Source organism: Myotis nattereri (assembly GCF_964212035.1).
Source record: "Myotis nattereri genome assembly, chromosome: 8".
NCBI lineage: Eukaryota > Metazoa > Chordata > Mammalia > Chiroptera > Vespertilionidae > Myotis > Myotis nattereri.
In genome coordinates this window covers 94,010,689-94,035,003 of record NC_138083.1, presented here as the reverse complement: position 1 = coordinate 94,035,003, position 24,315 = coordinate 94,010,689, and the positions used below count along the sequence as shown (strand labels likewise).

The window sequence follows — 24,315 nt, the reverse complement described above, 5'->3', positions numbered from 1 at the left end:
TCCTGTTTATTAAAACAAAAACCAGATAACAAACTTGGTAAAATTACGTCTACAGGCAGAGTCCCCGGGCTGTGTGTGAGCCGGAGGGTTTACCGTGAGCCCCGGCTGAGTGCCGGGCTCGGGGCCTCTGTTTGTGTGGCTCGGGGGTGCCGCCTGCTCGTTTGGGAATGCTGCGCCCCGACCCAGATCCTGAGGACTTCCTACGGCCTCCACGTGAAGGAGGCAGGACTGGGCGTGTGTCACTCGTAAATAACATGCTTGTGTTGAAAAGGAAGCTGCAATACAGCAGGCTGTCAGGTTTGTGATGGGTGTGCTGAAGGGAACCTTACTGGATGTTTTAGGGCAGCGGTTCTCAACCTTCTGGCCTTTTAAATACAGTTCCTCATGTTGTGACCCAACCATAAGATTATTTTCGTTGCTACTTCATAACTGTCATGTTGCTACTGTGATGAGTCATCATGTAAATGTCTGATATGCAGGATGGTCTTAGGTGACCCCTGTGAAAGGGCCGTTCGACCGCCAAGGGGGTCGTGACCCACAGGTTGAGAACCGCTGTTTTGGGGGGAAGCCTTGGGAACGTACTAGAGTGTTCATGTGCTGGTCTTTCTCTAACCTTGTGTTCAAGGGGCTAGAAATGGGGATCCTGAATCAGCTTTGTTCTGTGTTTCCCTCAGCGGAGGGGGGTGTCGCAGTGGGTACCTGTCAGACAGACTTCACTGTGGGTGCCCTTCTCTGTGGGTTGAGCTCCCCGACACTAGTCAGACCCGCTTTTCCAGGTAGGCACTTGCCTCCTACGGTTGGCGTGGCTCTCGGTGAGATGTTTACTCCCTCCTCGTCTCCGCCCTGCCAAGGCGTGTGGCCGGCGTTGATGGGAATCTCGGGCTGCGTGTGTCACGGGGAGATTGGGGCCACGGCAGGGCCCGCGGGCAGGGCTGCGCTCGGACTGATGCTTCTTTGGGGACAAATTCTGCTTCGTGTGACTTGTCACGAACGTCCTGGTCGCTGTACCCACTCGCTGGCTGTGCTGGTCACAGCCCTTGAGTCACGGTCCCTGATCCCTTCGTTCCCAACGTGAACGCCCTCCAGGCCTCGCTCTGTCTCTCCTCCTCTGCTCTGAGCGGAACTCGGTTCAGCGTTAGGCAGCCATTGCCCGGCTGCCCGCCTGCCCACCGCGCCCGCCCCCCTGTCTGTCTGTCTGTCTCCTCCTGGAGTCTCTGCTCGTCATTTCTGCTCGAAATCAGCCCCTCTCCCCCTCAGCTTGTCTCCCTTTCCAATTCCATTTTAGAAAGATACTTTCTGTTTTCACGTCTTTACTCCTCAGCTGGTCCTCTGCACCCATTCTTGCCAGGACTGCCTACTGCTGAGCCAGGGGACAGCTCTGAACACCTCGCCTGTCCTTCGAGGGCCTGCCTGCCGCCCCCGCTGCTGCCAGAGCCTTCTCCACGGCCTCAGGGCCGCTCCCAGAGCTGCTCTTCCTACAGCAGCACCCCCCCCCCCCGACTCTTCGCATCCCCGGGTTGGGGGGGGCTCCCCCTCAGCCTTCTCACCCGAAGCCTCACCACTCCAGCCAGCATCCGTGGTGACTCAGGTGCCCGCCGCAGACCGTCCTGAGCACGAACCAGTGTCCAGGCCGGGGAACATCTGCATGTGGCAGCGTTTCCCGGCCTCTTACCTGCAGCCGAGTCACAAGGGATCACCACCTGTTTGGTCTCTCAAGCCACAGACGCGAGCGGTCTGGGGTTCATCCTTCCTTCTCATCCCCCCACCATTCTTCCTGTATCTCAGTTGTCTGCCTCCCTTTCCTCCCCCAACAGAGTCCCCAGCGCCACTCTGTGGGGTGAGGTCGCAGGCGGGCTGTGGCATGCCTGCCCGTCTCACCCCGGTTCCCCCTTCCAACTGGGTTAGACTCGCCCCGGCTCCAGCGGCTCCTCGCTCCTGTAGCTCTGGCCAGTGTGACAGTGTATCCTCGTCTGTATGCACTGCCCTAAGCACACTGCTCTGAGTTACCGAGGTGGCGGCCTGTCTGCCTGTCCGTGGCACTCGTGGACAGCTGGGATGGGGGTGACTGAACATGAAGAAGAAAGGAGAGACTGAAAGGGTTTGGTGAGGCCAGCTCTGCCTTCGTGACTCGAACCAACTGAAGGTGTGTGGGGATTCCACTCCACCATGAGGCTCCTTCCCAGGGCCCGCAGGCGACTGAGGGCCTCAGCGCAGCCCCGTGGCAGGGCCTGTGGTGTTGGTTGTGGTGCGTTTGCCTTGTAAACGGAGCCCCTCCTCCCGCGCTCAGGGCCCAGGAGATTCTGCAGCCAGGGCTCCTCCGTACCAAGTCGGGCTTTTGGAAATTTACTATTTAAAAAGAAAAGAGAAAGCAAGCCGGCTTTCGAGTCGCGGGCCATGGCGGGGCTTGGGGATTCCCTGAGGACGCCCGGCTGGGCCCTGGTCTGTGGCCGCCCGGCCCTGGGAGCGGGCGCACGGGAGCCGCCAGCAGGTGGTCGGTTCTGTTCAGTGTGACTCGTCCTGGAAGTTGGAGGGCAGCCTCGCCCGCGTTGGAAAGGGTTAAAGCTGCTGCTGGACAGAAAGCCCCCCTCACTGTCCACAGCCTCCCTGTTCACCAGGATCGCCACCGGGGGACCTCCACTGGGGCTGGGGGGGGGTCCTGCCCTTCGCCCCTGTCTACCCCAAGCCTGGCTGCGGTCAGTCCGTTCTGACATGGGGCTCACAGGGGGGGGGGTGCTGCTGTTCCCCCTTCCTTTCTGGGTCCCAGTGGCCCAGACCGCGCACAGCACAGCGAGCGGAGGGCAGCGCAGCCTTTATTTCAGAATCGGCAACGACTGGACTTGGTGTGAGGCCAAGTGTCCCTCATCGCGGAGGTGGGGGGGCCGCGGGGAGGTGGGGGGGCCGCGGGGAGGTGCGGGGGCCGCGGGGAGGTGGGGGGGCCGCGGGGAGGTGGGGGGGCCGCGGGGAGGTGGGGGGGCCGCGGGGAGGTGCGGGGGCCGCGGGGAGGTGGGGGGGCCGCGGGGAGGTGCGGGGGCCGCGGGGAGGTGCGGGGGCCGCGGGGAGGTGCGGGGGCCGCGGGGAGGTGGGGGGGCCGCGGGGAGGTGGGGGGGCCGCGGGGAGGTGGGGGGGCCGCGGGGAGGTGCGGGGCCGCGGGGAGGTGGGGGGGGCCGCGGGGAGGTGGGGGGGCCGCGGGGAGGTGCGGGGCCGCGGGGAGGTGGGGGGGCCGCGGGGAGGTGGGGGGCCCGCGGGGAGGTGCGGGGCCCGCGGGGAGGTGCGGGGCCCGCGGGGAGGTGGGGGGGCCGCGGGGAGGTGGGGGGGCCGCGGGGAGGTGCGGGGGCCGCCGGGAGATGGGGGGGCGCCGGGAGGGGGTTCCTCGCTCCCCGGGGCGGCCGGGCGGCGTTTGGAAGTTGCAGGGCCGCTTCTCCAGCAGAGGGCTCAGCGCGCCGCCCGGACCCGCGGCCTCTGCGGGATGCGCGGGTGGCGTTTCCTGCCGCCTCGCTCCCGGCTCCCTGCCCGCCCCCCCCAACTCCCTGCCAGCCTCCCCCGTTCCCGGAGCGCTGCTCGCGGCTCTGCCGGCTGGTCCTACCTGCGCCTCCCGGACGCAGGGGAGGCGGGAGGAGGCCGAGGACCCGCAGCCGCGCCGCCGCAGGCCGTGCCCGCGCCCAGCCCTGCCCCCGGAGGCGGCCCAGCGCCCAGGCCGGGACCTCGCCGAGTCAGCGCCCCGCGGGGAGGGCCGCCCCCCCCCCCCCACGCTGACCTCGCCCGGACGGGGCGGGCCGCGCGAAGGTGACTTAGGGGACCTTGCGGCGCCGGGTGCGGGCCGGGCTGCGGAGGCGGAGCAGGCCGAGCGCACTCGGAGCCGGCGGAGGAGCAGGCGGAGCGGCGCCCGGATCCGGATCCCGGACCCCGGACCGGCCCAGGTGGGTGGGCGCGCGGGGCCGGGTGGCGGCGGCCTCGGAGGGCGGGAGGGGGCGGGGGGGGGCGCGCCGGCGGGAAGGGGAGGGGGAGCTGGGCAGGAGGGGGAGGGGGACGCCGGCGGGAGGGGCGGCCACGGCGATGGGGCGGCCGCGGCGATGGGGCTGCGAGCGGATCCTGGAGCAGCTGGAGGCCAGCGCGGCCGCGGGCGCGGGAGGGGACAGGCCCCGGTCTCCCTGGGCTCCAGGCCCTCGGGTCCCAGCGGGCAGCCGGGGACGCGCCCCTTTCACCTTGACGCGGGGGCAGGTCGGGGCGGGGAGGCGGGGAGGCCGCGGTCACCTTTCGTGGGGCTGCCGGTCGGCCGACATCGGCAGCCACCGACGGTCCCAGAAAACGCAGGAAATGCACGCGTGACGGACAGGCGGGGGGGCGGGGGTGGCTCCCAACTTTGTTTTGCTGGAGGATGTTGATGACTCACAGGCGGTCTTTGTAGCCGAACCCGAACCCAGACCCAGGAGAATCAGCGCCTGGCGCTCGGAGCGTGTTTGGGTCGCGGGTGTTTTTCTGGGTTTGGGGGGAGGGGGCGGGGTGCCGGGGAGCCAGCGCCTAACGCGATTGGAGTTTCCGATGAGAGTGAGGTTGGAGGGGACAGGACCTGCTTTTCCCGGGACCAGCATCGCCTCCTGGGACCTTCCCCAAACGGGAAAAATGCCTGAAATGCGCGTTGGCGGTGTCACGTGAGGCCGACCCGGGAATCTAGATGCAGATTTCTCCGCGGTTGAGCTCACACCAGGGTCCTCACCGGCCCCTGTGTCTGAGCTCCGCCGGAGCTGGTGGCGAGTGCGCGGAGGTTCGGTGGGACGGGCACCCGGGACGGGGCCTTGCCCAGCGCTGCCCTGGCCGGACACGGGCCCCGGAGGCGCTGTCAGGCTGATCCAGGCCCGGGGCCCTTTAGGGCTAATTTTGGGGGCTGTCTTGGGTGTGGACAGGGACCCGCAGCCTCTCGCCCTCGCAGAATGGGGGCGCACAGGCCTCAGGTTCCACGTTAAAAGCCAAGGCCTGTGGCTGTCCCCGGGGACTGTGAGCAGTTCAGGGTCGTTTACACGCCACACGCTGCTCACAGAACATCGGGGACATGATTGTGCAACATGCTCAGCTCTGCGTGTGGCGTGTGCCATGTGCCATGCACACGCTCCGGTAACTTACCTGTGCCCCTGGCACTCGGGTGTGTCATTGCGTGTATCAGCTCCATGAGGACTGTAAGAAAACCTTGATTCCTTTAAAAAGTAGAAATGTAGTCTTTTTATTTGGTCTGCATTATTCAACACACATTCCCACATTTTTAACTTGTATGTGTCATCCAGAAATATACCAATTAATTTTGGGAACAGCTAGGACATAAGCTAAATAAAGATGATGTAAAATGAAGCTGGTTTTTATTTTGGTAACTTTTGTGGCATTTTGAACAAAAAATATGTAAGGTTTTAATTAACAGCATGTACGTGTGTGTGCGTGTGCGTGCACGTGCGTGAGTACGTTTGTGTACATGTGTGTCGTGCATGGGTGTGTGTGCACTTGTGTGCATGTATGTGTGCATGCATGTGTGTGCATGCATATACTTGTGTGTGCGCGCGTGCACTTGTGTGCATGCGTGCATGCACTTGTGTGCGTGTGTGTGTGTGTGGTGTGTGCATGTGTGTGTGCACTTTGTGTGCGTGTATGTGTGCATGCATGTGTGTATGCATATAGTTGTGCGTGCGTGCGCACTTGTGTGCATGCGTGTGTGCACTTTGTGCGTGCGTGTGGTGTGTGCACATGTGCGTGTGTGCATGTCTGCATGTGTGCATGCGCGTGTGCGTGTGGTGTGCGCATGTCTGTGCATGTGTGCGTGCGTGTGCGTGTGTGTGGCTTCTCATGCTTGGTGTGACCCAGGATCCATCCTGATGAGTTTGCATCGCTGGCACCGGTGCTGCCGTGGGTGTGGGTTGTTTCCTTCCCACCAGGTCCTCGCGGGGAGCCCGTAGCTGAGGCTTGAGAGTGAGTTATAGGCAGATAGCTTCCTCTCTTCTAACTGCACAGGTTGAGCCTGTCCCTCCCGTGCATTCTGTGGTGGCCCCCATAGCTCGGCACCTGTCCTTCATGCGGCACTTCCTGTGGAATAGTCCGTGGATGTGTGAGGATTTTTCCCCCGTTCAGCGTTTGCCGATGCCTGCCTTGTCCGAACAGCCTTAGGACGGAGCCGGGGGTGGGGCAGGGGTGTCCGGGCTAGAAGAGCAGCAGCAGGGGCTTCGGAATCAGCCTGAAGAGTCGGGATCTTAACTGGGGCAGCTAGATTCTGGGAGAGGTGTGGTCAGCGGAGATTTAATCGGATTTGCTCCCCCAGGAAGGAGGGAGGACAGGCCTTGTGAGCAGGTGCGGAATTCCAGGCGACAGTGGAAAGGAAGGGGAGCCAGTGCCGGCGAGGCCCTCGCGAGGCAAGGATGTAAACAGGATGTAAACAAGCTGATGCTGGAGGGGCTGGGGGGCGGGAGGGGGGGTGCGGCATCACAGATGCCAGGTGTGGGCCCTAGTCACTGGGTAGAAGGTAAAGGAAGGGGTAGTAAAGGGGGTAGGAGAGTGGGTTCCCCTTTGGACATGATGGCACCCAAGTCAGGGTGTCCTTGTCCCAATGCAGTGTGGGCACCACTGGTTTAGGGAGTCCCCTGGACATGCGTGGGGTGGGGGCGAAGGAGTCAGTAATCCCCCCCCTCCCCCTCAGGAAGGAGCAGAGCGGCTGGAAAGGGCTGGGAGGAATGGACGGGTCTGACATTAGAAGTCAAGTGGCAGCAGGGGAGGCGGGGGCCTGGGACGGAGCAGTGGGAGCAGGAGAGGCCGGAGATGGCCAGGGGTTGCGATGGGAGCTGACCTAGGGTTATGGATGGGCAGCCAGCGGTCAATGCTGTTTGGACACAGGATGCGGAGAAGCCAGATTGCAGCTGGCGAGGAAGAGAGTGGGAAGTGAGAGCAGAAAGAGGGAAGCTGCCTCCTGCCTCTGAGGGAAGACAGCGTTGGTCCTGCCTCAGTCCCTGCACCGCGTCCCCGCTTCTCTGGTTGCTGATGGCAGCAGCGGCGGACGGGGCTCAGGACAGAGCTGCCCGAAGCCGGGTGGACGGGGCTCAGGACGGAGCTGCCCGAGGCCGGGTGGACGGGGCTCAGGATGGAGCTGCCCGAGGCCGGGTGGACGGGGCTCAGGACGGAGCTGCCCGAAGCGGAGGGGTCGGGCTGCTCCCTGGGTTCCGGGAGGCTGCTTCTAGCTCTAGGATTCGCTGTCAGGAATGATGCTCAGTAAATACCATTCATCAGATGAACAAAGTTCCCGTTTGTCCTTACATTGTTGAATTTTTTTTTTAATCCTGAAAGGGGTGCTGAGTTTTATCAGATGTTCCTTCTGCTTCTATTAAGCTTCTTAAAAAATTGCTCAGGTGGCCAGTGGCACTTTGTGGTGCTCAGCCACCCTGTGCCCTGAGCAGACCGGCTCGGGCGGCCGCGTTTCTGTGACCTTCTCCCCGGTTTGGTTTCTTGGGGTTTCAGCGTCTGTTCTTGAGGGAGGGGTTTCCTCAGAGCTCAGTGTGGGGGTGTCATGGCCCCGGGACAGGCCGTGAGCGCCCCTCCTGGTCCTTTTGTGTCCGTTTTCACACGGTCCGTATTTCCAGGAATTTATTTTTTCACTCAGGTTTTGAAATGTAGAGATGTTGGTAATATTTTAAGAACGATCTTCGCAACTGAGGCTGGACCTGTAGTCGTGTGTGCTTTATCCTAATCTGTGTCCTCTTTCCCGAATACTTATGTGGATGTTTCCAAAGAAATCTCTCTCTTAAAAACGAGTCTCGTTCAGCTTTGCTTGGCTGTTTTTCTTGAAGAACCGTGTTTAGCTTTATGCCGTCTTTTTCTTTTAAGTTCGTTGTTACTGACTCTCTCGCTTTTTAGTTCATGTTTCCCTAGGATCTGCACATGATAGCGGATAATGTGCTCAAAATGTGTTCTTTTCCAGATTTCAGATCGTGTATTTTTTAGTCCCAGTTTTGTGACTTAGTGAACCGCCCCGGCCAGCGCTGCCCATGACTTCCTTCAGGTGCTCGCAGCGGCCGTCCTAGACGCTCTCCGGACGAGGTCTCTGCGTGGCGGACAGGCCCGCCCGCCTGGGGTTCAGCCCCCCTGAGGCCAGGAAGGTGTGGCTGCTCACACATTTTTCTCTTACCCAGCTCCTCCTTGTTTCCATTGCTTGGCATTTAAAAAAATGTATATTTTTATTGATTTCAGAGAGGAAGGGAGAGGGAGAGGGAGAGAGAAGCATCAATGATGAGAGAGAATCATGGATCGGCTGCCTCCTGCACGCCCCACACTGGGGATGGAGCCCACAGCCTGGGCCTGTGCTCTGACCGGGAATCGAACCGTGACCTCCTGGCTCCTAGGTGATGCTCAGCCACTGAGCTACACAGGCCAGCCTTTGCTTGGTATTTTTATCGTCTTTTCCATTTCCACCTGCTGCTCCCTCCTCCTCCTCCTTTCCCATCACCCTCACAGCCTCTTTCCGTTCCTTGGTCCTTGGCTGGTGGCAGCAGATGGGGTGGTAGGGTGCCAACCTGCGCCGTCAGGAGCCCTGAGGGTGGGGCTGCCGCGAGATGAAGACGGCCAGACCAGGTGCCCCCATCGATGGCCGAGCCTGTGATCCAGGGATTGTGAGCGCGGATCCATGCACGAGGAAGGACACAAATGAGGAAGACAATGCTCAGAGTTACATTGCTTCTGTCACAGGAAGAACTGTGACTAAACATATTCACAAGCTTAATTTTTATCCAACTGTTTAGAGCCAGAACAACAACAAAAAGTCTCTCCCGAAACATCACTAAAGGGAAGGCTAGTGCCTCCAGGAAGCGCAGGAAGGCAGAGCCCGACAGCAGCAGATCACAGGCAAAGGGCCCGGTCATGGGGGTAGGGAGGGGGTCAGGGCGGCTGTGAGCTGCTCCCTTCTGGGGAGGAGGGCGCCTCCCGGGCCTGGCTCAGCCCCTGAGCAGAGTGGAGCCTGCCACTCCCACCCCCCGCACGGCTCCCCCGTCGGGGACTTCTGACCTACACCCCTCGGCTCTCCCGTCGGGGGCTTCTGACCCACACCCCCCAGCTCCCCCATTGGGGGGGCTTCTGACCCATACCCCCCGGCTCCCCCGTCGGGGGGGCTTCTGACCCACACCCTACGGCTCCCCCGGTGGGAGGGGCTTCTGACCCACACCCCACGGCTCTCCCGTCGGGGGCTTCTGACCCACACCCCACAGCTCTCCCGTCGGGGGCTTCTGACCCACACCCCACAGCTCTCCCGTCGGGGCTTCTGACCCACACCCCCCGGCACAGACCACATTTCCTCCACTTCTCGCTGCCTGAACTGAGCACAAAATCCTTTCAAGTTATTTTTCTGAAAATAAAGCCCAGGAAACGCGCTTATAGAAACAGACATTAATCCTGATCTCCTGTGAGCCCCAGGGCAGGTCGTGGAGGGGGGGCTGTGTCCCACAGGAACGCGAGGCCTGGGGCCACCTGGCCCGGTGTCACCAAGCAAGAAAAGGGGCCCTGACCTGGAGCCCCCCCTCAGGGCTCCTGACGACGCAGGTCGGCACCCTTCCACCGACGCCCCTGCCCAGTGCTCCCCACGTTCTCCCTGACGGCGTCATCAGCTGGGCCATAGGAGGAGCATCGAAGATCCCCGTCTGAACAGGGTGCCCCTCTGAGCATCTGAGGAGAATCGGACAAGCTCATCTGTCTCCTCTCTGGTGCTGGAGCCACGGTTCTGAGAGGGAAAGAGCCAGTGGAATGCGTGGGTCGGACCATGGAAAACCCTCCAAGGATGGGACGGGGCGGACCCCGGGGAGGCAAGGACAAGGGGGAGGAGGCAAGAAAGGGATCCATCCACAGGCAGGACAGGCACCACCGCACCCGGGCGCCGGCACCGACACGTGTGAAATCTCCTTCGTTTCCGAGGGGGCGGGAGGCCTGGGAGGGTCAGGCTGCCGAGCGATGCAGCTGGGAGGTGACGTTGGGCTCATCCAGCGTCTGCCACGTTCAGCCCTGGAGAGCAGCCCTGCATCCCGTGTGGCCTGGACTGGGGCCAGGGACCGGGACAGCCAGACCAATGGGACAGCCAGACCATCGCACTCAGAGCTGCTGGGCCCAGGTGAGCGTGTCTCGGTCTGACACAGGGTGCCACCTGGGGAAACACGCAGCGGCCGGGAGTCCTGCCTCAGACGGTGCCCCCGCCCCTGGGCCAGGCTCTTGGCGACCGTCTGTGCTGGTGGCAGCTGCTTGTAGAGGCCACATTCCTGGGTGATGTGGGATTTAACCATTTCTCTAGCTCTTTGCAGTTTAATCCTAAAATGAAGCTAGACTCCCAGAATGCTACAGTCTGAGCCATATTTCCTTCGTTTCCTGGAAAGTGGCCCTCACTCAGGTGTGAATTTGAATCATACCCTCAAGTTTTATGGAGGGCCATGGAAAATGCTGCGTCTGATGACATTACTGGCTGCTTTGCTCCCAGATACGTGCATGTCCCCATGTGCCACTGTGAGGAGTGAGAGCGAAGGGCGAGGGGTTGTGTGTTTTCCTTAAAGAACGGAGACATGTTTCTTCCTTGTGGGCAGTTGAAAGGGCGTGATTCTGTTCCTCGCTCTGTTGGCCTGAAGAGATCTCACGCAGCGTCTGGGTGGCTCTGCCGCGTGCTGGTCCTGCCTGGAACCTGCACACGGCTCTGCGTTCATAGCCACCTTGCCGGTCCAGGTCGCTGCGGAGTGCCCTGTGCCCGCGTGGTCTCAGCGAGGGTGATTCTGTTTGGGGAGTCCTGCGAGTGGCGTCACACCGTGTGTTTTGTGTGGCTCTTTTATCTCAGTCAGCGTGATGCCTTCAGGCTTCATCCGTGTTGTGTGTGTCAGAACCCCTTTCCTTTGGAGGCTGAACAACACAGTCCGTGGCACGTCTGCACCACGTGCTGTTGACGCACCATCTGTCGGCGGGGCAGCCGGCTGATTTCACCTTCGGCTGCTGTGACTGTCGCTGCTAGGAACACGCGTGTGCGCATCCCTGCGTCTCTGCTTTCAGTTCTCTGAGCTGCACACTCCGTGGCATTGCTGAACCACGTGGGATTCTGTGGGTAGTGTCTGAGGCCTCGCACACTGTTTCCCCAGTGGCTGCGTCCGTTTACATTCCTGCCAGCAGGCACCGTGCTCGATTCTCTCATCCTCCCAGCACTTGTGACGTGTGTGTGTGTGTGTGTGTGTGTGTGTGTGTGTGTGTTGTGCAGTAGCCATCCTGATGGGTGTGTGGTGTGGGAAACACGTTCGTAAGCAGAGCTTCACTTTTTCTATCCAAATGCTACCCCGGGGCTGCCGGCCCCCCTCTTACAGGGACCCTCACTGCCTGCAGAGCAGTGGCTTCCTGCCGCTCTTCCAGCTGCTCAGGGGTTCCCCGTACCCCGCTCCCCGCCTCCCCCCCCCCCGCCTGCAGTGTGTGAGAAGAGCTGCACGGAGCAGGCGTGTGCCGTGAGGTCGCGTGGGCCGCCTCTGTGTGGGCCTGGGTCTGTATTCTACTTTCATACGTGCCATCTTTCTGTACTTTTGTTCCAAATGTTGATTTGCCGTTGTTTTTGAAAGGTCATTGTGTAGTTGGAAATAACTTTTCTTGACTGCACGGGGAAATGGAGACGTGGCTGAATCACCACCGACACAGAATATGCGTCAAGGACATGAATAGATTGAGAAAGGGCAAACCTGCGTGGACCTGTACGTGGGACGAATAATGGACCAGGTCACTCACAACCAGAGAGCGGGCAGCTGAGCATTGAAATGACGGGATGGCTGTGTCTGTAGTGAAGCTATTAGTTGATACTTAGCCATGCCTAAGAGCACAGACTTCCTAGAAACAATGAAGTTGAAGGACATTGCTAAAAATAAGATGGGAACTCGGGAGAATGTAATCACAAAATTATAAAAGGAATATTGAAGGCCACCTAATTTTCTTCCATTTGCAGAACCCCCTCCAGCTTCCTGCGGCTGGACGACCCTCTTATGCCTGTGAACACAGACACCGTGAGCGTGTAGGCCAAGAGCTGGGAGACTGGGGCCGCCCGGGTGGGGTGCGGCGCTGCCACTTGCTAGTTACGTGAGCCTGGGGAGCTGGAGTGGTAGGAATGCGTGAGTTTCCCCGTCATAATACCATGCCTGCAGGCCTGGGGGAGGAGTGGGATGGCATTCCAAGCGCGTATTGCTTATCGGAGCACCTGGCCTGCGGCAAACACACCTACGTACTGACCCGCTCCTCCTGCTGCTGTTCCCATCACAGACGTGTCCCAGAGGAGCGCGGGGGAGGGACCGACTCCCTCTGCTGGAAGGTGTTCCCTGCTGGGCCGGAAGGCGTGTGGGCATCAGCTCACAGGCACTGGGCGTTTTCATTCCTTTTAAAAAATCAGAAAATACATTTTAAGTGCCCCCAAAGCAGGAAAAATAAGAACCCATGTCCATTGCTTTAGGACTTGGGAAATTTTCAAATCACTTGTTTAATTTTATTTGCTCATGAGATTTGTATTTTTTTATTATTATTTCAGAGAGGAAGGGAGAGGGAGAGAGAGAGAGAAACATCAGTGATGAGAGAGAATCATCGATCGGCTGCCTCCTGCACGCCCCACACTGGGGATTGAGCCCACACCCCGGGCATGTGCCCTTGATTGGAATCGAACCTGGGCCCTTCAGTCCGCAGGCCGACGCTCTATTCACTGAGACAAGCTGGCCAGGGCGAGGTTTGCATTTTGTGAAAATAAACACAGGCTGTTACAATAAGAACGCTCGTCTTCGGGCTGTAAGTGCCAACAGAGCCTCCCGGGCTGGTCTCCCGCGGCCCCGTGGAGGGCCCTCCTGAGCCGGGACTGGGAGGCCTGGGGCGCACGGCTTCCCGGTATCTGAGATGTCCTCAGACGAGTTCGTGATCCCCGCTTGTCCTCCTCCCCAGCCCCCTTGAGAAGGTGAAAACTCTGGTCAAAACAGAATAAACCCCAGAGCCCGTGCAAGCAGACTGTCTTCCTGGCTCCGTGCTCAGTGTGTGCAGGAGGGTGTTCCGGAGCCCGGGTGGAGCGTCAGGACGGGGCTGGGAGTCAGGTCTGTTGTGCGGACGATCGCAGCGCGGTGAGGAGGGACGTGCGCTCCGAGTCTGCGCCCGGAAGGACGCCCGGCGGCGCTGGGCCTGGTGCACGAGGTGGTCCGTGGGGTGCCCGTGGCGCTGAGCCAGCCTGTGGCCTGGGGTGCTGCAGCCCCCCTCACGTCGGCACACGTCTCGCCCAGGGCTCCACTCACGTGATGAGGTGATGCTGGTGCAACAGACTCACTGGCCTGCCGTCGTGTGGGCGTATGGCACCCGCAGTGCGTGCGGCGTGGCACTTACAGCACACAGCTCTGTGATGGGCCCGTGTGTTCACTCTGATCAGGACTTCAGGGGGCACGGCTCCTGCGCACACAACACGCTCGCTGTGGACAGTCCATGTCACACCCACGCCCCCAGCAGCCACATCCTCTTGTGTTTGCCCTTCTCCTGATGGCATCATCTCCTCCCGTGTTTGCTTGAACCTCACCTTGTAGGCGGTACCACAGAGCCCAGGTGTGTGGTAGGCGGTACCACAGAGCCCAGGTGTGTGGTAGGCGGTACCACAGAGCCCAGGTGTGTGTAGGCGGTACCACAGAGCCCACGTGTGTGGTAGGCGGTACCACAGAGCCCAGGTGTGTGGTAGGCGGTACCACAGAGCCCAGGTGTGTGTAGGCGGTACCACAGAGCCCAGGTGTGTGTAGGCGGTACCACAGAGCCCAGGTGTGTGGTAGGCGGTACCACAGAGCCCGCGTGTGTGTAGGCGGTACCACAGAGCCCGCGTGTGTGTAGGCGGTACCACAGAGCCCGCGTGTGTGTAGGCGGTACCACAGAGCCCAGGTGTGTGGTAGGCGGTACCACAGAGCCCGCGTGTGTGTAGGCGGTACCACAGAGCCCAGGTATGTGGTAGGCGGTACCACAGAGCCCGCGTGTGTGTAGGCGGTACCACAGAGCCCAGGTGTGTGGTAGGCGGTACCACAGAGCCCAGGTGTGTGGTAGGCGGTACCACAGAGCCCACGTGTGTGTAGGCGGTACCACAGAGCCCACGTGTGTGTAGGCAGTACCACAGAGCCCACGTGTGTGTAGGCGGTATCACAGAGCCCACGTGTGTGTAGGCGGTACCACAGAGCCCAGGTGTGTGGTAGGCGGTACCACAGAGCCCGCGTGTGTGTAGGCGGTACCACAGAGCCCGCGTGTGTGTAGGCGGTACCACAGAGCCCGCGTGTGTGTAGGCGGTACCACAGAGCCCAGGTGTGTGGTAGGCGGTACCACAGAGCCCGCGTGTGTGTAGGCGGTACCACAGAGCCCGCGTGTGTGTAGGCGGTACCACAGAGCCCGCGTGTGTGTAGGCGGTACCACAGAGCCCGCGTGTGTGTAGGCGGTACCACAGAGCCCGCGTGTGTGTAGGCGGTACCACAGAGCCCGCGTGTGTGTAGGCGGTACCACAGAGCCCACGTGTGTGTAGGCGGTATCACAGAGCCCATGTGTGTGTAGGCTGACCGTGTAGGTTTGCTCGCACAGGACGAAGCGCCGGGGGGTGCGTTGCTGAGAACGTGTGCGCTGGTGGGTGGCTCTGGGCCGCGGTACGGATGCCTCTGCAGAACGTCATCCTTGTAAAAAGCCAGAACAGAAGAGCCCATCCCACCGGGTCCACGGCCTTGCCCTTTACAGACAGACAGACCTCACTCCTGGGGACAGAAATCTGGGCAGGGCTGCCTGCGGTGAGGCTGGGAGAGGGGCTCAGGGGACACAGCAGACGAGGCAGTGACGCCAGCTACAGGGTTACATGTCCGTGAAGATTCACTGGACGGCCCTGGAGGTGTTTTATTGGGTATAAATAACTCTCCGTTTCTTTGGACGTTAGAGCCGGGAGAGTTTTCCTGGGGTTTTATTTTTCTCCACAGAAACATCAACGACAGAGCCCTTGGGGAACACCTGGAATAAGACCTGTTAGCTGGTGATGCAACGTCTCTGCTTCTGGAAAGTACTGTGCACCTCCTTTGGGCACAGAGCTCGTCCCCCGGGGGGCGTGCAGGAGGCAGCCGGTCACACATCCCGGGGTTCACACGCCGCAGGAGCCCGTGCGGGATTATATAAGACGAGGCTATTTTTAGGCAGGAGCTCAGCCACCAGGCAAGGCAAGACGGGGGTGCCTCACCGAACCTCGAACCTCGGCCTGGGCTCCGCACCAGGGCTGGGGCCCGCGGTCCTGCTGGGCCGGAGGAGGAGGGCGTGTGCAGGTGGTGCGGCCGCCGGCACAGCCTCGCTGTTTCAGCGCCTCGCCGCCGCCCTTTCAGGTCCGATGCGACGTTTTGTAGAAAAACCTGATAATGCAAACATCAGCTCCTAAAGATTCATACTGAGTTCTTATTCCGTGCTAACCTTTGGCAAGTAAAAACTTGATGATACTCAGTTTGTACAAATATATACATTCCTCACGGGGCTGCGATGAGGGCCTACGGCCTACCAGCATGTAAGTGCCTTTTACACTAAATGCCATGCGGGCACTTGGTTAGTCCTAGACGTGGAAGTAGCCCTGTGTACACAGCACGTCTTTCTGTGCAGATCCTGTGAGGCAAAGGCCTTTCTTTGCTAATTAACTCTTTTACTGAAGTTAAGAATAATGAGGTTTTTGGAGGCATTTTTGCTCAGGGTCCTGCACTGTGAAATGATGACCTTCCTGGTAAGCTTTGAGGTGCTTGTAAAGCTGGCTGCAGGATCTCATTGCACAGAGTTCCTTGGCATCGCCTCTGGGCGCCTCTGCCTGTCCTGCTTCTCCACATCTTGGTATTTATTCATTGGAAAATGTTACTTTTACTTCCCTCTGAGCAGGTTCCTGGCACCATCCTTGCAGTGGGAATACAGTCACGAATGACTATTTAGTGGGGAGTTAAAGAGACACGATACAAAGCAGACGTGTAAGAATTTCAGAATCTTTATTAAATAGGTTGGTTTAGAATTTTACCATTTTGAGGTAGCCAAATTGACTTATTACTGTACATGGCAGTTTAACATTTTGGTCTATAATTTACCTTTTGACACTTTAATACATTATATTGTAATCTAGGATCTTATACATTGGAAATTATATATTGAGGTGCATAGGGCTTTTGGGATTATAAACCTGCGAAGGGCTGTTTCTGGAGTGTAACATGCATGTGGTTTTGGACATTTAATTTACGGTAGGCGTTCCTCATGTGAGTGTTCTGATCAGCAGGTTTTATGATCTCTTGCTCCTGCGTATTTTCAATGGCAGGACCGTCCGTTGAACAAGGCCGCGGGCTGAATGTGTGTGAAGTCGACTGTTGGTAGCTTATGTGGACGTGAGCAGTACTTCTGTTTCAAAAGACATTTCTCTTTTCTCCTTTTTTGTTTTTTTAAGAAATGTAAAACCTAAACTTCCTTATTATATTGTTGTAGCTAGTGCTCATCTCCAGTTGATTTTATCTCCATGGGGTTGTTTTTAAATCCATCTGACAGAATGAGCATCAGATACTCTGGGTTTATATTGATTCTTCTCAGCATGACGACCCCCTTCTTTAAGGTGCCCCCCCCCTTATTTCCAGCTCTTTCTCCAGTGCCTGTGTATTGGGCTCCGTCCTGGACTCGGGCGTATCCAGTTACCCCCAAATTCTCCCTGGGCCCACGTGTCTGAAGTTAACCTTGGAGTCGCCCCCAGGTCACCAGCCGACATTCAGTTTAATGAGCCCTCTGGGGGCCTGTTACTCAGAGCCCGTCAGCGAGTCGGCACCCACACGCCCGTCTCCCGGGGGTGGGGTGGGGGGGGGCCTCCGGCAGAGGGGACCCGGGAGCTCCCAGTGGGTTGCCTTTCCCGTGGCGGGACCGGAGCGAGGACGTGGCAGTGCCAGCAAAGGGGCTTTGTTAGCCGGGTCAGGAGCCAGTCACAGCCCGCACTCCCCGCCACCCTGTGCTGGGCGTCCGGGCCCTGGACGTGACCTCGTTTTCATCGGGCGGCCCTGTCCTGTGAAACTGAGGAGAGGAGAGGCTTCTTGTTACATCGCAGGCGGCCGTCGGCGATGACCTCATTGTCTGTCTCCTTTCTCTCGGTTTCTCACATGCCCCCCCGCGGCTGACGGAGCAATGAAGTCGGGTAAGAATTCGGGGGGAGGGGGGAGGTAGCTGGTTACGCCCGAGTCCAGGATGGAGCCCAATACACAGGCACCCGAGGAAGAGCTGGAAATAAAGGGGGGCGGCTCCCGAAGGGGATGGTGATGCTCGGAGGAATCAATATGAACCCAGAACATCTGAGGCGCATTTTGTCAGACGGATTTAAACAACATTCCTCGAAGTAGAGGGCCGCCGCCCGCCTGACCCTGTGCCACACCCCCTTCCCTCTCCCTGCAGCCAAGGACGCCCCTCCGAGCCCTTAGGAGGGCTGGCTGCACATGGGGGTGACCCCAGCCCCCATCGCAGGAGCTCCCCTCCCCCACATCGGCAGCCCCTCCCTGCGGAGTCGCCCCTCGTGTGGAAACGCGTGGCCCCTCCGCTCCAGCAGCTGCCTCGGTTTCCTCCTCCTGGTCAGCGAGGCTCCAGGGATGGGCCTCCCTCCCGCTTCCTTCTCGTACTTTACGACCCGCGGCCGCCGGGTCTTCGCCTGGAACGTCTGCTCCCCACGCCCTGGAGCTGCCGCCCGCAGACCCTCACCGCACCCGCGCCTGCCCTCGGCCGCATCCCGCATCTGTCATCAGCGTCCGCCGTCAATCCCTTTTCCTCCTTTTATTCCCCCTGGAACGTCCCGGGCCCCACACGCCTGCTCTCTGTGCGCTCTCCTCGCGGCTTCCTTTGCTGGCGCTTTCTCGTTCCTCCGTCAGAAGGAAATCGGGCCTGGGTTTGGGCCACCTGGCGTCTCTGAAGCGATGGCATCTCGCACGTCCTGTTTAGGCTGTGCCCTGGCTGCCGGCCCTCCCGCGTCATCACCGCGTTAGGTCGTGAGTGACGGCTCTGTCTGCCGCTGCCCGGGCCAAACCCCGGGGTCACCCTCGGCGCCTCTTCTCTCACGTCCACAGTCAGCCTGCCAGCGGTCGCAGGCCGGCCTGCAACACCCCCAGACCTGCCACCACGCACCTCGCTGCTGTCCTGGGGGCTGCAGGGTACTCCTAAGGGATCTTTTTTCCCCAATTATTTTTTTTATTGATTTCAGAGAGGAGAGGGGAGGGGAGGGGAGGGGAGGGGAGGGAGAAAGAGATAGAAACATCGGTGATGAGAGAGAATCCTTGATTGGCTGCCTCCTGCATGCCCCACACTGCGGATCCAGCCCACAACCCGGGCACGTACCCTGACTGGGAATCGAACCGTGACCTCCTGATCATAGGTCGACGCTCACCACTGAGCCACACTGTCTGGTCTGGGCAGGATCCTTATTTCTTCTTCTCCTGACCTCCCCGCAGGTTTCTTCTCCCACGTGTCAGCCAGAGAGAGATGAGCGGTAAACCGAATGGTGTCACTGCCCGGCTCCGCCCTCGGTGGCCCCCTCACTCGGTGCAGAGCCGGCCTCCACAGGGTGGTGCCCCCCCACCCCCAGCCTCACTCCTAGACGGACAGGTTAGACACGAGGCAAGAACTAGCCAGTGCGAGGTCCCAGCCTCCTCCCCCTGCTCCCCTTCCCTCCCCAGGACAGTGCGGACGGGTGTGGAGGCGGCAGGTGCAGGGGTGCGTGTTGCAGGTGGATGAGGGCGCGTGGAGTTTGGGAGGAGCTTTGTGGAGGGGACGGGATCATCTGGGGCCTCGACCACTTACTCTGCCCCTTCCCTGCGACCCGCTGGGTGCCCTCGGCAGGGAGATGCAGTGGCTGCCGGGGAGGGAGGGGAGGGGTGACCGCACCGCAAGGCAGTGTCAGCTGCACGTTTGCGCTTTGATGTCTGAGGAGCTGACATGGTGCGCGGAAGGGCGAGCGGGGCGGGTCTGGCTGCCCCCGGGGGCGGTGCTGGTCGCGGCTATCATGGCGCTGGCAGCGCCTCCCTCACAGAGGACTGTTGTGGACACTGTGCTCAGTTGGGTGGTTTTTAGAATAGGTGTTTGCATTCCGTAACCCAGGAAAGGGAGGAGGAACAGTTTGTTTTTAAGTTGACTCCAGCCATAGTAAAGGTGTTTATGCTTCAGAGATCAAAGTTAGATGATAAGAATATTTGCAAGTCTTTTGCAATTTATTTTTTTTAAGATTTTTACAAATTCAATTTTAGAGAGAGAAGAAAGGAGAGGGAGAGAGAGAGAGAAACATGGATATGAGAGCGGAACATTGATGAGCTGCCTCCCGCACGCCCCCCACTGGGGGCCGAGGCTGCAACCTGGGCCTGTGCCCTGAACTGGAATGGAACCAGTAACCCTTTCCGCGTTCGGGACGATGCCCCACCCCCTGGGCCACACCAGCCAGGGCCAGGCTTTTGTAGTTTCTTAAAAACTGTAATTATGTAAGTATTCCTTTTTTCCCAAGTGCCGCATGTCTTCTCTGCTCATTCTTATCATTTATTGGTGTTTTTCCTAATAATAATCTCATTGCTAAAATGATACACGAGAAGGTGCCTGAGGACTGGAGGATTCCCCGGATGACAAAGGTTTAACCTTGCCCAGCTGGTGTTGCTCAGTGGTTAGTGTTGATCGCTGAACCAGGAGGTCCTGGGTTCGATTCCCAGTCAGGGCACAGGCCAGGGTTGTGAACTCCATCCCCAGAGTGGGGCGTGCAGGAGGCCGTCGATCCATGGTTCTCGCTCATCATTGATGTTTCTATCTCTCTCTCCCTTCTTCTCTGAAATCAATAAAAATATATATTTTAAAAAAATTTGTTAAAAAAAAAAGCAAGTTGGAAGGTTCTGAGTGGGAAACGGCTGCTTGGACTCAGAGCAGCGGGGCCCTCTCAGTGCCGGGCTCGGGGCTCGGCCCCAGGAGCTTCTCGACGCCCCGCGGCCGGCCCACGGGAGACCCCACTGCTGCTCCCGCCCGATGCCCGGGCGAGGCTGGAGGCGGCGGGTGCGGACCGGCTGGGCTTGCAGGGATTGAGACAGGAGCCCTGCGGGGCCGCGGCTCCCTCTCACGGCCCAGCTGGCTGGAAGGTCCGGCCTGGCGTCGGGGAGGGGACCACCTGCAGGGGTGGGACTGGCGACGGCCGCTGCCTTGCCTGTACTTGACCTTTCCTTGGGGTCCTGAGTTCAAGGTGAACTAGGAAATCAAAACCAGAACCTGGGATTTTAAGGTGAAAATTAAGTTTTCGTTGCCCGCCCCTCCCTCCCTTCACGGGACTTGCCAGCGATGGTGGGAGTGAACTGGGGGGTTCGGAGTGGCTCCCGTCGTCCCCTTGGGTGGTTTTAGTTCTTTATTTTGTTCAAAACTTACTGATGGTTTTAACCCCCCCCCCCCCCACCGGCTTCTTAATGTCGCGCTGTTGCTGAGGGGGGCTGTTTCTGAAGGGGCTGCGTGACCCCCGACCTGCTGACGCTCGTGCACGAGGACCCCGGTCCTCGGAGCTGTGTGTCTGGCGGCTCCGACCCCCGTCATTCGCCGGAGCTGCTGGGAGGAGCCGGGAAGGACCGAGTCAGCCGCGCAGCTTTGCACACTCGTCCGCGTGCGCAGGGCACGGCTTTTCGCTTCGGACGTGCCGTCAGCTGGAGCCGTGCTCCCGAGTGAGTCTGTCCTGTTTCCTTCCAGGCGAGGAACGTCAAGTTGGAGCAGGAGCAGGAGAAAACCAAGATCCTGTCGGAGGCCCTGGAGGCGCTGGCCACGGAGCACCATGAGCTAGAGCAGTCGCTGGTGGCCGGCTCCCCGCCCAGCGTCCTCAGCGAGGACGAGTTCTACGATGCGCTGTCAGGTGGGTCGGAGTCTCCGGGTTCGACAGGCAGACGGGTCGCTCCCTGCGTCACGTGCGTCGTCGGCAGGGGTCTGGCGTTGGGTCGGGGTCGGAGGAGTCACCGCTGGGCTCCTGGCACAGGCAGCGTGGCTCGGCTGGGGATGGAGGGCCCTGGAACCCACATGAGTCCTGGATCCCTTAGTCAGTGACCATCAGTGCCTCCTGGTGCCAGGGCCACACATGTTTAAGGAGAGAGATGGGCGCCCTGTGTCCCCGAGGACACTCTGGGTGCCAGAGCAGTGGTTCCCAGCCTTGTCTGGCCACGCCCCCCTAAGCACCTCTAACATCCTGATGTCCCCCCCTCCCCCGTGACATATAACACTTACTATTCAAAAAGTGAACTATTCACGTGGAGGGAGCCTAAAAGGCCATGACCTTGGTCTAAACAAGTTTCCAAGGAACATGGCATCCATGAAAGAAAAATAAAAGCACGCAAGGACAGTGGAAGTGCTGAGGAAGACATCACTGGAAATTGTTAAAATAATAATATGAAGTGATATGAAAAATAGCAAATAAAGTTCCAAAACATAATAGAGAACTGAAATGCGTAAATATGTCACAATCTATATGCTGTATGAGAGGCCCCTAGAGCCATAAGACATGCAAAAAGTTCACTGTTAATAACTCATTCTCGAATCGCCCCCCTTAAAAGTCAAACTGCCCCCTGTGGGGCGTGTGCCCACGTGGGAACCACTTCCCGAGAGGAAAAGATACAGAGAAGTAACGTGATAACAGGAAATACGTCACCTGCCAGAGTCAGGGGAGGCCCTGGTGTTGCGGGAGCAGAGGTGCTTCACGCCGCCCAGAAACACGTGCCAAGTTCAGTCGGCATGTGGGGACCCTGAGTGGGATCAGGGGACCTTGCACCTGAGTGAGCATGCCTCTGTGCGAGCTCACAGTGTAGAATCATTTCTCCAACCCCTGGGCCCTCTTGATTATTTAAAAACTAGAGGCCTGTGCACGAAATTTGTGCACTGGGGTGGCGGGGTGTCCCTCAGCCCGGCCTGCACCCTCTCACAGTCTGGGAGCCCTCGGGGGATGTCCGACTGCTGCTCTCTGTGGGGAGTGGGCCTAAGCCGTCAGTCGGACATCCTTAGCACGAAGGTGGGAACGCCCAGCTTCTGGCTGAGCAGTGCTCCCCGTGTGGGAGCACACTGACCACCAGGGGGAAGCTCCTGTGTTGAGTGTCTGCCCCCTGGTGGTCAGTGCACATCATAGCAACCGGTCGTTTTGCCATTTGGTTGATTTGCATATTAGCCTTTTATTATATAGGATTGTGTTTTCAGTGTGCTCAGTGACTGAGTCCCCCAGCGCAAACATTTCTCTCACGGGGTGGTGGCGTTTCACTGTGTAAGGGGAGGTGAATTAATGAAGCCTCACACTTGTCCTCTGTGTGTGTGTGTGCGTGTGTGCGTGCGTGTGTGTCTGTATGTGCGTGCATGTGTGTATCTGTGTCTGTTCTCCTGTTCGCGATGTCCGGTCGGAACGGGCATGTGCAATGCATGTGACCCAAGAGCGCGGATGAGCAAAGCGCATCCAAGTGTGTCCTGAAGTTGAAGCCGGGTTAGCGTTTCTCAGCAGCCGCAAGAGTCCGTGCGTGTGTCTTTTAAAAACGTATCCTTACTGTTGAGCGTAGTACAGACGTCCCCTCCTTTCCCCCCATGGCCCCTCCACCCAGTTCCCGCCCTCCAGGCCTTCCCACCCTGGCCTGTGTCCGCGGGGTATGCACTGTGTCCGCGGGGTACGCACTGTGTCCGCGGGGTACGCACTGTGTCCGCGGGGTACGCACTGTGTCCGCGGGGTACGCACTGTGTCTGCGACGTATGCACATGTGCGTACACGGTCTCTGGTTGACTTCTCCCCCTTCCCTCTGAGATGCGTCCGTCTGTCCCACGGAGGCCTCAGTGCTTGCTTGTTCCTTAGGTTCCACGTTTGAGGGGGATCACGGGACACTTGTCTTTCTCTGACTGGCTTATTTCGCTCAGCACAACACTCTCCAGGTCCCTCCATGCTGTCCCCGAGGGTAAGAGAGGCTTCTTTTTTCCTGCTGCGTAGTATCCCATGGTGTGGATGGACCACAGCTTTTTACCCACTCGTCTGCTGATGGGCACGTGGGCTGTTTCCAGACCTTGGCTCTTGTCAGTTGTGCTGCTATGAACATGGGTGCATACGTTCTTTCTGATTGGGGTTTCTGGTTTCTTAGGATATCTTCCTAGAAGTGGGATCACTGGGTCAAACGGAAGCTCCGTTTTTATTTTTTGAGGAAATTCCACACTGTTGTCCACAGTGGCTGTCCCGCCTGCATGCCCACCAGCAGGGCCCCCTTTTCTCCGCGTCCTCGCCAGCTCGAGTCTTTTTCAGGCAGAACTGTCCGTGTGGCAGATGGGGCTGCGCAGGAACAGCTGTGGCCTGTGGGCAAAGGTGAACCAGCGACTGCACCTGGGAGCGCCGAGAGGAGCATTGCACCTTTGCCGACAGTTCCAGCAGCCGGTGGAGAGGGGGCCGTGGCAGTGGGAGGGCCAGCACTGGCCGCGCCCCCGCCGTGTCCCCGCCTTCTCGCTGTGTCCTGTCCGAGTCGGCGGTGCCCTCTCGCCTGGGCCTGCTCTGTGCGCACCCGCCCGGTGCTTGGTCGCTCCCTCACCCGGCGTTTCCAGCACCTGCTCCCCCGTAGCCGCTGCCTCGTTCTGGCCGTTTCCTTGTGTAGCTTCCTGTGTGTTTCTTCCCTTCCCACCTGCACTGCGTGTTCCCTGGGGCAGAGCCCGGTGTGTTAGCGTGAGCGTTCCCTTTCCTGCCCAGCCCAGCCCGGTGACCTGGGGGGGGTGATGTGCAGCCAGTGAAGCGTGACAGAACGTGACTAACAAACGCCTGGGAGACGTGAAGGTGGCACAGCACTCTGCAGAGGCTGGGGTGACGGATCCTGCCTCTAACGCCGCGTTTGCCGTGTGACCCCGCAGATCGCTCCTGCGCCGTCTGCCAGGCACTCACGGAGGGGCATGATTTATCCTTCAGGCTTGGGGCTGACCTTCTGGGCCATCATCCTTTTCTGAGATGATTTTATGCCCGGCCGGTGTGGCTCAGTGGTTGAGCATGACCCATGAACCAGGAGGTCAGGGTTCAATTCCCGCTCAGGGCACATGCTGGTTGTGGGCTTGATCCCCAGCAGGGGGCGTGCAGGAGGCAGCTGATCAATGATTCTCTCTCATCATTGATGTTTCTCTTTCCTTCTCCCTTCCTCTCTGAAATTAATTAAAAATATACTTTAAAAAAAAGGATAAAATGATGAACTTTATAACTGCATTTTCTCTCAATAAAAAATTGTAATAAAAAAAGAGACAGGAACTGCCTAAGCAGCACTATCATTCTGCTGATTTCGACCTTGGACGCCACTCGGGGGTGGG

General features: G+C 59.2%; 1 protein-coding gene across 10 annotated transcripts in view; it reads left to right on the top strand.

Annotated features, from left to right (window-relative positions):
• OSBPL1A (oxysterol binding protein like 1A) overlaps window positions 1–24,315 on the top strand; it is a 108,742-nt gene that overhangs the window by 43,868 nt on the left and 40,559 nt on the right. For 6 of the 10 annotated variants that reach the window (XM_081096682.1, XM_081096687.1, XM_081096689.1 and 3 more), the window contains one exon: window positions 20,719–20,878. The exons of 1 other annotated variant lie outside the window; for it this stretch is intronic. In XM_081096682.1, coding sequence (XP_080952808.1) covers window positions 20,719–20,878 — 160 coding nt within the window. Of the gene's footprint in view, window positions 1–3,346; window positions 3,918–13,341; window positions 17,171–20,718; window positions 20,879–24,315 lie in introns of those variants that run through there. 3 more of the 10 variants (XM_081096684.1, XM_081096690.1, XM_081096691.1) reach the window with 3 other exon arrangements.